Raw genomic sequence first — 13,685 nt, 5'->3', positions numbered from 1 at the left:
TTTGTTACAGTGTTGAGACGCCGAAGTTTATTGTTCAATTTGCTTTTTTCTTTACGGTCAGGGACAGTATGAGTGTAGCCAGATCCTTTTCACTCTCTATCCTTGTTTCATTTTGTGGTTGACCGGATTCGTCATCATCATCGAGATGAGGGACAGAAACGACCTGCTAGCTAGTCGGTACAGCTCGGTAAGCTAGCTAGCTACTCTACCAGCAGCATCCTAGTTATCCTAGCTAGTCGGTACAGCTCGGTAATCTAGCTAGCTACTCCACCAGCAGCATCCTAGTTACCATAGCTACCACTACATCATCACCGGCTGTCTCTCGTTGACGGATGCTGGCTACCTCTGTCCGGTTCTCCTCTCTTCACTAGATGGACGGTAACTTTAGTGTTTAACCCCTCTGTGTCCAAGGACCAAACTTTTGAATATTATTTTCAGGACGCCTCAATAGCAGGTATTGAACCCCGGGTAAATAATCACTAGTCAGAACCTCAACCTCAGTATACATTCATTATAAAAATCATCTTAACATCTGATATTGTGAGTAAACAACCTCGAGAGTGCGTCTTCCAGCCCTCCAATAAATTACATAATTCAACCCTCCCGGTTAGTAAATTTACCTCAACATGCCCCCGGAGAAGGCAGAGTAACGACACCAGCCTTTTAGCGGGGCTGACAGACTGACTACAACGCTCCCGTCGCTAAATGAATCTCGTTATTAAAAATGACACACTGCTCTCGCGCGCCAACGAGCGTCTAGAAGTCAGTTCTATTTGTGACGCAGTTCGCGCTGCATCTCCTCATTGGTTTATAGAAGCAGGTACCCACGTGCCATCTCCTCATTGGTTTATAGAAGCAGGTACCCACGTGCCATCTCCTCATTGGTGCCATCTCATTTAGCAAAAAAACATAACTTAACAGAAACATAACTTCTTTAAACAATAAAAGCTCATTTACGCACATTTCTGAAAATTGATATATAGCTTTTTGGAATGAAACTCTTCATATGTTTCCCCATCTGAGCTCAGAGTAGTTGAGAGATGTAATGTTTGTCTCTGTTGTGTTGAAGACCAATCAAGCAGGAGCGACCAGCCTCCCCTGTTCCCAGCTGTGTGTCCATGAAGAGTAACCAGTCTATGGGTAAACCTATAAACTTTAGAGAGGGAGACTTTTCTACTGAACAAAGGTAAGAAGAACTCACAGGTCCTGGTCAGTGAGTTAAACAACACTGTCTCTAGTCATTTCTCCACTCCCATTTTCCCATTTATTGTTGTTGTTTTCATAATCCATAGGCTAATCATTTTATCCAATTTCATAGTCCTAAAACAATATTAAACAAACACAACATTCCCTCCCTCCGTGTGTGTGTGTGTGTGTGTGTGTGTGTGTGTGTGTGTGTGTGTGTGTGTGTGTGTGTGTGTGTGTGTGTACTCCCTGGATGAGGAGATGTAATCTCATGTTTTGTCCACAGAAACCAACAGGAGAGATCAGAGTCAGAGATTCTCAGTGGTCAGTCTTCCCAGAGTCATCAAACAGACCTGGACTCCATATTCAGTGTATGTGGTCCTGTTGTGTGCATTTGTTTTTGTTTACCTCAAGTAAAGTTGATCTGTCAATCATTCATTATTGTGTTAATGAGAAAGCATTTATTCTCTTGCTTAACTTATTTACTTTATTTATTTCAGTTGCTTGAAGAGAAAATTATGACATTTGTGAAGAACGAGCTGAAGATGTTCAAGAGGATTCTTAGTCCAGAACTCCCAGAAGGCTTTGAGAGTCAGAAGCAGGATAAGGAAGTGGTGGATGCTGAAGATGAGAAGCAGGAGAGCAGTGCCAGTGAGGGGGCTCTGAAGATCACACTGCACATCCTGAGGAAAATGAACCAGAAGGAGCTTGCTGACACACTGGAGAAATGTAAGATCTGTCTGACTCATGTTGAATGATGTTTTATAACATTTAAAAGCTGTAGCTAAAGTACAGCTAAAGTAGCTGTGTAACTCAATGATATTGTAGCAGCCTTAACACAACACCTAGTGACCTCATCAAGTAGCAGCAGGGATGTGTTGTGGTGATTCATTTAGAGAGAGAGAGAGAACATTAATAATACCATCAATAATACCAATAATAATATAATCAGTCACACCAGTCTGTAATGCATTATGAAAACATTTACACATTTATACAGGCAGTTAAAATAATACATTGTTTTAATGTACAACTTTATAACAGTCCTACAATACTGTAGGCATTAAAACAGATGTAATATTAATATCCTCTGTGTTATTTCTAGATTCAGATGAGCCTGCTGTGATTTGTCACCGTGAACTCAAATCTAATCTAAAGAAGAAGTTTCAATGTGTATTTGAGGGGATCGCTAAACAAGGAAACCCAACACTTCTCAATAAGATCTACACAGAGCTCTACATCACAGAGGGTGGAACAGGAGAGGTCAATAACGAACATGAGCTGAGACAGATTGAGACAACAACCAGGAAACAAGCAAGACCAGAGACTGCAATCAAATGTAACGACATCTTCAAACCCTTAACTGGACAAGACAAACGTATCAGAACTGTGCTGACAAAGGGAGTCGCTGGCATTGGAAAAACAGTCTCTGTGCAGAAGTTCATTCTGGACTGGGCTGAAGGAAAAGCAAATCAGGATGTCCAATTTGTATTTTCATTCCCTTTTCGGGAGCTGAATTTGATGAAAGGGGACAAACACACTTTCATTGAACTTCTTAATCACTTCTCAATGGAAACCAAACAATCAAGAATCTCCAACTACGACAAGTACAAAGTTCTGTTAATCTTTGATGGTCTGGATGAGTGCCGACTGCCCCTAGACTTCCAGAAGAACAAGATATGTTGTGACGTCACAGAGTCAACCTCAGTGGATGTTCTGCTGACAAATCTCATCAAGGGAAATCTGCTTCCCTCTGCTCTCCTCTGGATAACTACCCGACCTGCAGCAGCCAATAAGATCCCTTCAGGGTGTGTTGAACAGGTGACAGAGGTACGAGGGTTCAATGACCCACAGAAGGAGGAGTACTTCAGGAAGAGATTCAGTGATGAGGACCTGGCCAGCAGAATCATCTCACACATAAAGACATCAAGGAGCCTCCACATCATGTGCCACATTCCAGTCTTCTGTTGGATTTCTGCAACAGTCCTTGAGCACATGCTGAAACATAAGAGAGAAGAGATGCCCAAGACTCTGACTGAGATGTACACACACCTTGTGGTGTTTCATACCAAACAGAAGAATGAAAAGTATCTTGGGAAAGAAGAGACAGATCCACACTGGAATAAAGAGAGCATTCTGTCACTGGGAAAACTGGCTTTTCAACAGCTTGTGAATGGCAATCTGATTTTCTATGAAGGAGACCTGAAGGAGGCTGGCATTGATGTCAATGAAGCCTCAGTGTACTCAGGATTGTGCACACAGCTCTTTAAAGAGGAATGTGTGCTGTACCAGGACAAGGTGTACTGTTTTGTTCATCTGAGCATTCAGGAGTTTCTGGCTGCTGTATATGTGTTCCTCTCATTCATCAACAACAATGAGAATCTAATGGCCAAATCGCAAACAAGTGACAAGCCTGAAGTTACTGTCTACAAGAGTGCTGTGGATAAAGCCTTACAAAGTGAGACAGGAAACCTGGACCTTTTCCTCCGCTTCCTTCTGGGCCTCTCACTGGAGTCCAATCAGAAGTACTTACAAGGTCTACTGACAAAGACCAGAAGCAGCTCACAGAGCCATGTAGAAACAGTCAAGTACATTAAGGAGAAGATCAGGGAGAATCCCTCTCCAGAGAGGAGCATCAATCTGTTCCACTGTCTGAATGAACTGAATGACCAGTCTCTAGTGGAGGAGATCCAAAGCTACCTGAGCTCAGGAAGTCTCTCTAGAGCCAAACTGTCACCTGCACAGTGGTCAGCTCTGGTCTTTGTGTTGCTGACTTCAGAAAAGGAGCTGGATGTGTTTGACCTGAAGAAATACTCCAGATCAGAGGAAGGTCTTCTGAGGCTGCTGCGAGTGGTCAAAGTCTCCAGAGCTGCTCTGTGAGTAAATAAAATGACATATAAGAAGTAATCATCAGGAAGAAATATTCAGTTTATAGAAAAATATGTATTCTAACATGTGTATAATATTATATTGAATAACATATTGAATAAATGCATCTATAATGAATCTATATGTTGTTTTGGATAATTAACCAAATGCATCTGCCATTGTCCTACTACAATACTCATTAAATTAGCAGTGTGTTTGTGAAGTCATGATGATCTCTTTGTCAGGCTGTCAGGCTGTGGAGTCACAGAGGAAGGCTGTGCTTCTCTGGTCTCAGCTCTGGAGTCAAACCCCTCACATCTGAGAGAGCTGGATCTGAGTAACAATGACCTGAAGGATTCAGGAGTGAAGCTGCTCTCTGCTGGACTGGGGAATCCCCACTGTAAACTGGAGACTCTGAGGTCAGTATTCCTGTAAATGGTCAACAAGTGATAACTGTTCACCAGATCCACATGTGTTTACCAGACAAACATAGTCCACACCATATTTATTGGCATATTTAGCCACTGGGATGTTTGACCATTTTTCAAGGCAAAACTGCTCCAGCTCCTTCAAGTTGGATGGGCTCCGCTGGTGCAATCTGTAAGTCATTCCACAGATTCTCAATTGGATTGTGCTTTGACTTGACCATTCCAAGACATTTACATTTTTCCCACTCAAGTGTTTCTTTAGCAGTCTCAAATCTCTGGAAGACTGAAACAGGTTTCCCTCAAGAATTTCCCAGTATTTAGCGCCATCCATCATTCCTTCTATTCTAACCAGTTTCCCAGTCCCTGCTGATGAAAAACATCTCCACAGCATGATGTTGCCACCACCATGCTTCACTGTGGGGATGGTGTTCTCGGGGTGATGAGAGGTGTTGGGTTTGCGCCAGACATAGCATTTTCCTTGATGGCCTTAAAGCTCCATTTTAGTGTCTTCTGACCAGAGTACCTTCGTCCTATGTTTGGGGAGTCCAGCTCTGTGGAGTGTACTGCTTAAAGTGGTCCTATGGACAGATACTCCAATCTCCGCTGTCTGTTATTGGTAATGGTGAGAGGTTAGCATGTTTTGTTATAGCCTCTGTTATTGGTAATGGTGAGGTTAGCATGTTTTGTTGTAGCCTCTAACTTTCTCACTCATTGTATTTTTTATTTCACCTTTATTTAACCAGGTAAGCTAGTTGAGAACATATTCTCATTTGCAACTGCGACCTGGCCAAGATAAAGCAGAGCAATTCGACACATACAACAACACAGAGTTACACATGGAATAAACAAAACATACAGTCAATAATACAGTAGAACAAAAGAAAACAAAAAGTATATGAACAGTGAGTGCAATTGAGGTAAGATAAGGGAGTTAAGGCAATAAATAGGCCATGGTGGCAAAGTAATTACAATATAGCAATTAAACACTGGAATGGTAGATGTGCAGAAGATGAATGTGCAAGTAGAGATACTAGGGTGCAAAGGAGCAAGATAAATCAATAAATACAGTATGGGGATGAGGTAGATAGATGGGCTATATACAGGTGCAGTGATCCGTGAGCTGCTCTGACAGCTGGTGCTTAAAGCTAGTGAGGGAGATAAGAGTCTCCAGCTTCAGAGATTTTTGCAGTTTGTTCCAGTCATGGGGAGCAGAGAACTGGAAGGAGAGGCGGCCAAATGAGGAATTGGCTTTGGGGGTGACCAGTGAAAAATACCTGCTGGAGCGCGTGCTACGAGTGGGTGCTGCTATGGTGACCAGTGAGCTGAGATAAGGCGGGGCTTTACCTAGCAGAGACTTGTAGAGTAGAGTGCTGGAGGCTATATTTTATAGATGACATCGCCGAAGTCGAGGATTGGTAGGATGGTCAGTTTTACGAGGGTATGTTTGGCTGCATAAGTGAAGGATGCTTTGTTGCAAAATAGGAAGCTGATTCTAGATTTAGATTTGGATTGGAGATGCTTAATGGGAGTCTGGAAGGAGAGTTTACAGTCTAACAAAAAACCTAGGTATTTGTATTTGTCCACATATTCTAAGTCAGAGCCGTCCAGAGTAGTGATACTGGACGGTCGGGCTGGTGCAGGCAGTGATCAGTTGGCCAGAAGTATACAGAATGGTGTCGTCTGCGTAGAGGTGAATCAGCGAATCACCAGCAGCGAGAGCGACATCATTGATGTATACAGAGAAGTGAGTCGGCCTGAGAATTGAACCCTGTGGCACATCCATAGAGACTGCCAGAGGTCCGGCCAACAGGCCCTGCGATTTGACACACTGAACTCTATCAGAGCAGTAGTTGGTGAACCAGGCGAGGCAATCATTTGAAAAACCAAGGCTGTTGAGTCTGCCAATAAGAATGTGGTGATTGACAGACTCGAAAGCCTTGGCCAGGTCGATGAATAAGGCTGCACGGTACTGTCCTTTATCGATGACAGTTATGATAATGTTTAGGACTTTGAGCATGGCTGAGGTGCACCCATGACCAGCTCTGAAACCAGATTGCATAGTGGAGAAGGTATGGTGGGATTCAAAATGGTGGGTGTTCTGTTTGTTAACTTGGCTTTCGAAGATTTTAGAAAGGCAGGGCAGGATTGATATAGGTCTATAAGAGTGCTGGTCTAGAGTGTCTCCCCCTTTGAAGAGGGGGATGACCGCGGCAGCTTTCAAATCTTTGGGAATCTCAGACGACACGAAAGAGAGGTTGAACAGGCTAGTAATTGTGTTGCAACAGTTCCAGCAGATAATTTTAGAAAGAGAGGGTCCAGATTGTCTAGCCCGGCAGATTTGTAGGGGTCCAGGTTTTGGAGTTCTTTAAGAACATCAGCTATCTGGATTTGGGTGAAGGAGAAATAGGGGAGGCTTGGGCGAGTTGCTGTGGGGAGTGCAGGGCTGTTGACCGGGGTAGGGTTAGCCAGGTGGAAAGCATGGCCAGCCATAGAAAAATGCATCTTGAAATTCTCGATTATCGTAGATTTATCGTGACAGTGTTTCCTAGCCTCAGTGCAGTGGGCAGCTGGGAGGAGGTGCTCTTATTCTCTATGGACTTTACAGTGTCCCAGAACTTTTTTGAGTTTGTGCTACAGGATGCAAATTTCTGCTTGAAAAAGCTAGCCTTAGCTTTCCTAACTGCCTGTGCATATTTGTTCCTGACATCCTTGAAAACTTGCATATCACGGGGGCTATTCAATGCTAATGCAGAATGCCACAGGATGTTTTGTGTTGGTTAAGGGCAGTCAGGTCTGGAGAGAACCAAGGGCTATATCTGTTCCTGGTTCTACATTTCTTGAGAGGGGCATGCTTATTTAAGATGGTGAGGAAGGCACTTTTAAAGAATGACCAGGGGTCCTCTACTGACGGGATGAGGTCAATTTCCTTCCAGAATACCCGGGCCAGGTCGATTCGGAAGGCCTGGTCGCTGAAGTGTTTTATGGAGCATTTGACAGTGATGAGTGGAGGTCGTTTGACCGCAGACCCGTTACGGATGCAGGCAATGAGGCAGTGATCGCTGAGATCTTGGTTGAAAACAGCAGAGGTGTATTTGGAGGGCAAGTTGGTCAGGATGATATCGTTGAGGGTGACCGTGTTTAAGGCTTTAGGGAGGTACCTGGAAGGTTAATTGATAATTTGTGAAAGATTCAGATCTGTTTAAACCAACTCTTAGTTTCCTGATTCAGATCAGTTCAAACCAACTCTTAGTGTCCTGATTCAGATCAGTTCAAACCAACTCTTAGTGTCCTGATTCAGTTCTGTTTCAACTAACTCTTAGTTTCCTGATTCAGATCTGTTCAAACCAACTCTTAGTGTTATTATTCATTATTTATGATTTGTATTAATCAAGATTAAGATTATTAATCATAATCAGGATTCATTTAGTATTGTTTAGAAATGTGTTATCTACTCCCTTAGACAGAAAGTTACTCCAGTCATCATCCACAGTTCAGTTACTAAACACAACCAAAACACAACCCAAAACACAACCCAAAACACAACCAAAAATGCAACCAATGAGTTTGGAACCAAATACTAAACTTTTGACTACTTTAATACACTATGAGTGAATTGGTCAGAATACTTATGACTTCTTCAAATGGGGGACTAGATACATAATGTGCTTTTATTTTTCTAAATCTTGAAACAGATATGTATTAAAATACCCTAAAATAAAAGGTGACATTATATACTGTCACCTCATATGAAACATTTGATCTGAAATCTATAATGTTGGAGTATAGAGACACATTTAAAATGTTAACTTCACTGTCTAAATAGATATGGTGTGGACTGTATACTCAATAGAATATAAATCTGATACCTCACTGTCTAAATAGATATGGTGTGGACTGTATACTCAATACAATCTAAATCTGATACCTCACTGTCTAAATAGATATGGTGTGGACTGTATACTCAATACAATCTAAATCTGATACCTCACTGTCTAAATAGATATGGTATGGACTGTATACTCAATACAATCTAAATCTGATTCCTCACTGTCTAAATAGATATGGTGTGGACTGTATACTCATTACAATCTAAATCTGATTCCTCACTGTCTAAATAGATATGGTGTGGACTGTATACTCAATACAATCTAAATCTGATACCTCACTGTCTGTCTTCTGACTGATACTGCTTTTTAAACTGGTCTGGTCAGTCTACTATAATATTTGTACTATGTATTTTTCTATCTGCAGGCAATACTTTGATCATTTGTTATTTCTAATAATGAAATATTAATTTATTAATAGATATGGCAGGTTTCAGGACACAGGTATATCTGAATATTTTTTATATCTGAATATTTAAAAAAAAATATACTGCCACGATTTTCACCACCAAAGAATATCAGTGTGATTTTAATATGATTTGACTCTTTGCAGGCTGTCAGGCTGTCGAGTCACGGAGGAAGGCTGTGCTTCTCTGGTCTCAGCTCTGAGGTCAAACCCCTCACACCTGAGAGAGCTGGACCTGAGTAACAATGACCTGAAGGATTCAGGAGTGAAGCTGCTCTCTGATGGACTGGGGAATCCCCACTGTAAACTGGAGACTCTGAGGTCAGTATTCCTGTAGTTGGTCAACAACTGATAACTGTTCACCAGATCCACATGTGTTTACCAGGCACACATAGTCCACACCATATGTGTTTGGACAGTGAGGCTTACAGTTTTAAATTTGGTGCTATGCTCCAGCATTTTGGATTTGAGAAACAATGTTTCATATTAGGAGACAGTACAGAATGTCACCTTTTATTTGAGGTTAAAGGTGAGAGGTTAGTATGTTTTGTTGTAGCCTCTGTTATTGGTAATGGTGAGAGGTTAGCATGTTTTGTTGTAGCCTCTGTTATTGGTAATGGTGAGAGGTTAGCATGTGTTGTTGTAGTCTTTGTTATTGGTAATGGTGAGAGGTTAGTATGTTTTGTTGTAGTCTCTGTTATTGGTAATGGTGAGAGGTTAGCATGTTTGGTTGTAGTCTCTGTTATTGGTAATGGTGAGAGGTTAGCATGTTTTGTTGTAGCCTCTGTTATTGGTAATGGTGAGAGGTTAGTATGTTTTGTTGTAGCCTCTGTTATTGGTAATGGTGAGAGGTTAGCATGTTTTGTTGTAGCCTCTGTTATTGGTAATGGTGAGAGGTTAGCATGTGTTGTTGTAGTCTTTGTTATTGGTAATGGTGAGAGGTTAGCATGTTTTGTTGTAGCCTCTGTTATTGGTAATGGTGAGAGGTTAGTATGTTTTGTTGTAGCCTCTGTTATTGGTAATGGTGAGAGGTTAGCATGTTTTGTTGTAGCCTCTGTTATTGGTAATGGTGAGAGGTTAGCATGTTTTGTTGTAGCCTCTGTTATTGGTAATGGTGAGAGGTTAGCATGTTTTGTTGGAGCCTCTGTTATTGGTAATGGTGAGAGGTTAGCATGTTTTGTTGTAGTCTCTGTTATTGGTAATGGTGAGAGGTTAGTATGTTTTGTTGTAGCCTCTGTTATTGGTAATGGTGAGAGGTTACCATGTTTTGTTGTAGCCTCTGTAACTCTCTCACTCATTATTATTCATGATTAATTCATGATCTTTCTCAGTCAAGGCGTCACAGGCTTGATGTCTCATTGTGTTCGAGGAATATGGGACCAGATAAACTTTTGACATATTTAGTACACTTTAAGTGTCAGAATACTTATGACTTCTTCAAATGGGGGGACTAGATACATAAAATGCTTTAATTTTTCTAAACGTTGAAACAGATATGTATTAAAATATCCTCAAATAAAAGGTGACATTATAAACTGTCACCTCATACGAAACATTTGATCTGAAATCCAAAATGTTGGAGTATAGAGACACAATTAAAATGCTAGCTTCACTGTCAAAATAGATATAGATGATGTGGACTGTATACTCAATACAATCTTAATCTGATTCCTCACTGTCTAAATAGATATGGTGTGGACTGTATACTCAATACAATCTAAATCTGATACCTCACTGTCAAAATAGATATGGTGTGGACTGTATACTCAATACAATCTAAATCTGATACCTCACTGTCTAAATAGATATGGTGTGGACTGTATACTCAATACAATCTAAATCTGATACCTCACTGTCTAAATAGATATGGTGTGGACTGTATACTCAATACAATCTACATCTGATACCTCACTGTCTAAATAGATATGGTGTGGACTGTATACTCATTACAATCTAAATCTGATTCCTCACTGTCTAAATAGATATGGTGTGGACTGTTTACTCAATACAATCTAAATCTGATTCCTCACTGTCTGTCTTCTGACTGATACTGCTTTTTAAACTGGTCTGGTCAGTCTACTCAAATATTTGTACTATATATTTTTCTATCTGCAGGCAATACTTTGATCATTTGTTATTTCTAATAATGAAACATTCATTTATGAATAGATATGGCAGGTTTCAGGACACAGATATATCTGAATATTTAAAAAAATATATACTGCCACGATTTTCACCACCAAAGAATAGCAGTGTGATTTTAATATGATTTGACTCTTTGCAGGCTGTCAGGCTGTCGAGTCACAGAGGAAGGCTGTGCTTCTCTGGTCTCAGCTCTGAGGTCAAACCCCTCACACCTGAGAGAGCTGGACCTGAGTAACAATGACCTGAAGGATTCAGGAGTGAAGCTGCTCTCTGATGGACTGGGGAATCCCCACTGTACTCTGGAGACTCTGAGGTCAGTATTCCTGTAGTTGGTCAACAAGTGATAACTGTTCACCAGATCCACATGTGTTTGTCAGGCACACATAGTCCACACCATATGTGTTTGGACAGTGAGGCTTACAGTTTTAAATTTGGTGCTATGCTCCAGCATTTTGGATTTGAGATATAATGTTTCATATTAGGAGACAGTACAGAATGTCACCTTTTATTTGAGGTTAAAGGTGAGAGGTTAGTATGTTTTGTTGTAGTCTCTGTTATTGGTAATGGTGAGAGGTTAGTATGTTTTGTTGTAGCCTCTGTTATTGGTAATGGTGAGAGGTTAGCATGTTTTGTTGTAGCCTCTGTTATTGGTAATGTTGAGAGGTTAGTATGTTTTGTTGTATCCTGTTATTGGTAATGGTGAGAGGTTAGCATGTTTTGTTGTAGCCTCTGTTATTGGTAATGGTGAGAGGTTAGCATGTGTTGTTGTAGTCTTTGTTATTGGTAATGGTGAGAGGTTAGCATGTTTTGTTGTAGCCTCTGTTATTGGTAATGGTGAGAGGTTAGTATGTTTTGTTGTAGCCTCTGTTATTGGTAATGGTGAGAGGTTAGCATGTTTTGTTGTAGCCTCTGTTATTGGTAATGGTGAGAGGTTAGCATGTTTTGTTGTAGCCTCTGTTATTGGTAATGGTGAGAGGTTAGTATGTTTTGTTGTAGCCTCTGTTATTGGTAATGGTGAGAGGTTAGTATGTTTTGTTGTAGTCTCTGTTATTGGTAATGGTGAGAGGTTAGTATGTTTTGTTGTAGCCTCTGTCATTGGTAATGGTGAGAGGTTACCATGTTTTGTTGTAGCCTCTGTAACTCTCTCACTCATTATTATTCATGATTAATTCATGATCTTTCTCAGTCAAGGCGTCACAGGCTTGATGTCTCATTGTGTTCGAGGAATATGGGACCAGATAAACTTTTGACATATTTAGTACACTTTAAGTGTCAGAATACTTATGACTTCTTCAAATGGGGGGACTAGATACATAAAATGCTTTAATTTTTCTAAACGTTGAAACAGATATGTATTAAAATATCCTCAAATAAAAGGTGACATTATAAACTGTCACCTCATATGAAACATTTGATCTGAAATACAAAATGTTGGAGTATAGAGACACAATTAAAATGCTAGCTTCACTGTCAAAATAGATATAGATGATGTGGACTGTATACTCAATACAATCTTAATCTGATTCCTCACTGTCTAAATAGATATGGTGTGGACTGTATACTCAATACAATCTAAATCTTATACCTCACTGCCTAAATAGATATGGTGTGGACTGTATACTCAATACAATCTAAATCTGATACCTCACTGTCTGTCTTCTGACTGATTCTGCTTTTTAAACTGGTCTGGTCCGTCTACTCAAATATTTGTACTATATATTTTTCTATCTGCAGGCAATACTTTGATCATTTGTTATTTCTAATAATGAAACATTAATTTATGAATAGATATGGCAGGTTTCAGGACACAGATATATCTGAATATTTAAAAAAAAATATACTGCCACGATTTTCACCACCAAAGAATAGCAGTTTGATTTTAATATGATTTGACTCTTTGCAGGCTGTCAGGCTGTCGAGTCACAGAGGAAGGCTGTGCTTCTCTGGTCTCAGCTCTGAGGTCAAACCCCTCACACCTGAGAGAGCTGGACCTGAGTAACAATGACCTGAAGGATTCAGGAGTGAAGCTGCTCTCTGATGGACTGGGGAATCCCCACTGTACTCTGGAGACTCTGAGGTCAGTATTCCTGTAGTTGGTCAACAAGTGATAACTGTTCACCAGATCCACATGTGTTTATCAGGCACACATAGTCCACACCATATGTGTTTGGACAGTGAGGCTTACAGTTTTAAATTTGGTGCTATGCTCCAGCATTTTGGATTTGAGATATAATGTTTCATATTAGGAGACAGTACAGAATGTCACCTTTTATTTGAGGTTAAAGGTGAGAGGTTAGTATGTTTTGTTGTAGTCTCTGTTATTGGTCATGGTGAGAGGTTAGTATGTTTTGTTGTAGCCTCTGTTATTGGTAATGGTGAGAGGTTAGCATGTTTTGTTGTAGTCTATGTTATTGGTAATGGTGAGAGGTTAGCATGTTTTGTTGTAGCCTCTGTTATTGGTAATGGTGAGAGGTTAGCATGTTTTGTTGTAGCCTCTGTTATTGGTAATGGTGAGAGGTTAGTATGTTTTGTTGTATCCTGTTATTGGTAATGGTGAGAGGTTAGCATGTTTTGTTGTAGCCTCTGTTATTGGTAATGGTGAGAGGTTAGCATGTTTTGTTGTAGCCTCTGTTATTGGTAATGGTGAGAGGTTAGCATGTTTTGTTGTAGCCTCTGTTATTGGTAATGGTGAGAGGTTAGCATGTTTTGTTGTAGTCTGTTATTGGTAATGGTGAGAGGTTAGCATGTTTTGTTGTAGCCTCTGTTATT

The 13,685-nt window shown here is 40.5% G+C and overlaps 1 protein-coding gene across 1 annotated transcript; it reads left to right on the top strand.

Moving 5' to 3' along the window:
• Positions 1-1,499: 1,499 nt before the first annotated feature.
• Positions 1,500-12,985, top strand: LOC139421765 (NLR family CARD domain-containing protein 3-like; the record flags this gene model as incomplete). The annotated part of the gene is made up of 7 exons (XM_071172885.1): positions 1,500-1,556; positions 1,686-1,914; positions 2,297-4,061; positions 4,299-4,472; positions 8,919-9,092; positions 11,056-11,229; positions 12,820-12,985. Coding segments are annotated over exons 2-7 (2,664 nt in total), but the record flags the coding sequence as incomplete, so codon positions are not given.
• Between the last annotated feature and the right edge of the window lie 700 nt (positions 12,986-13,685).

The sequence above is a fragment of the Oncorhynchus clarkii genome, chromosome 12, assembly GCF_045791955.1.
Source record: "Oncorhynchus clarkii lewisi isolate Uvic-CL-2024 chromosome 12, UVic_Ocla_1.0, whole genome shotgun sequence".
Taxonomy (NCBI): Eukaryota; Metazoa; Chordata; class Actinopteri; order Salmoniformes; family Salmonidae; genus Oncorhynchus; species Oncorhynchus clarkii.
Note: the sequence above shows the minus strand (reverse complement) of the source record. Positions and strands in the feature narration are given on the sequence as shown.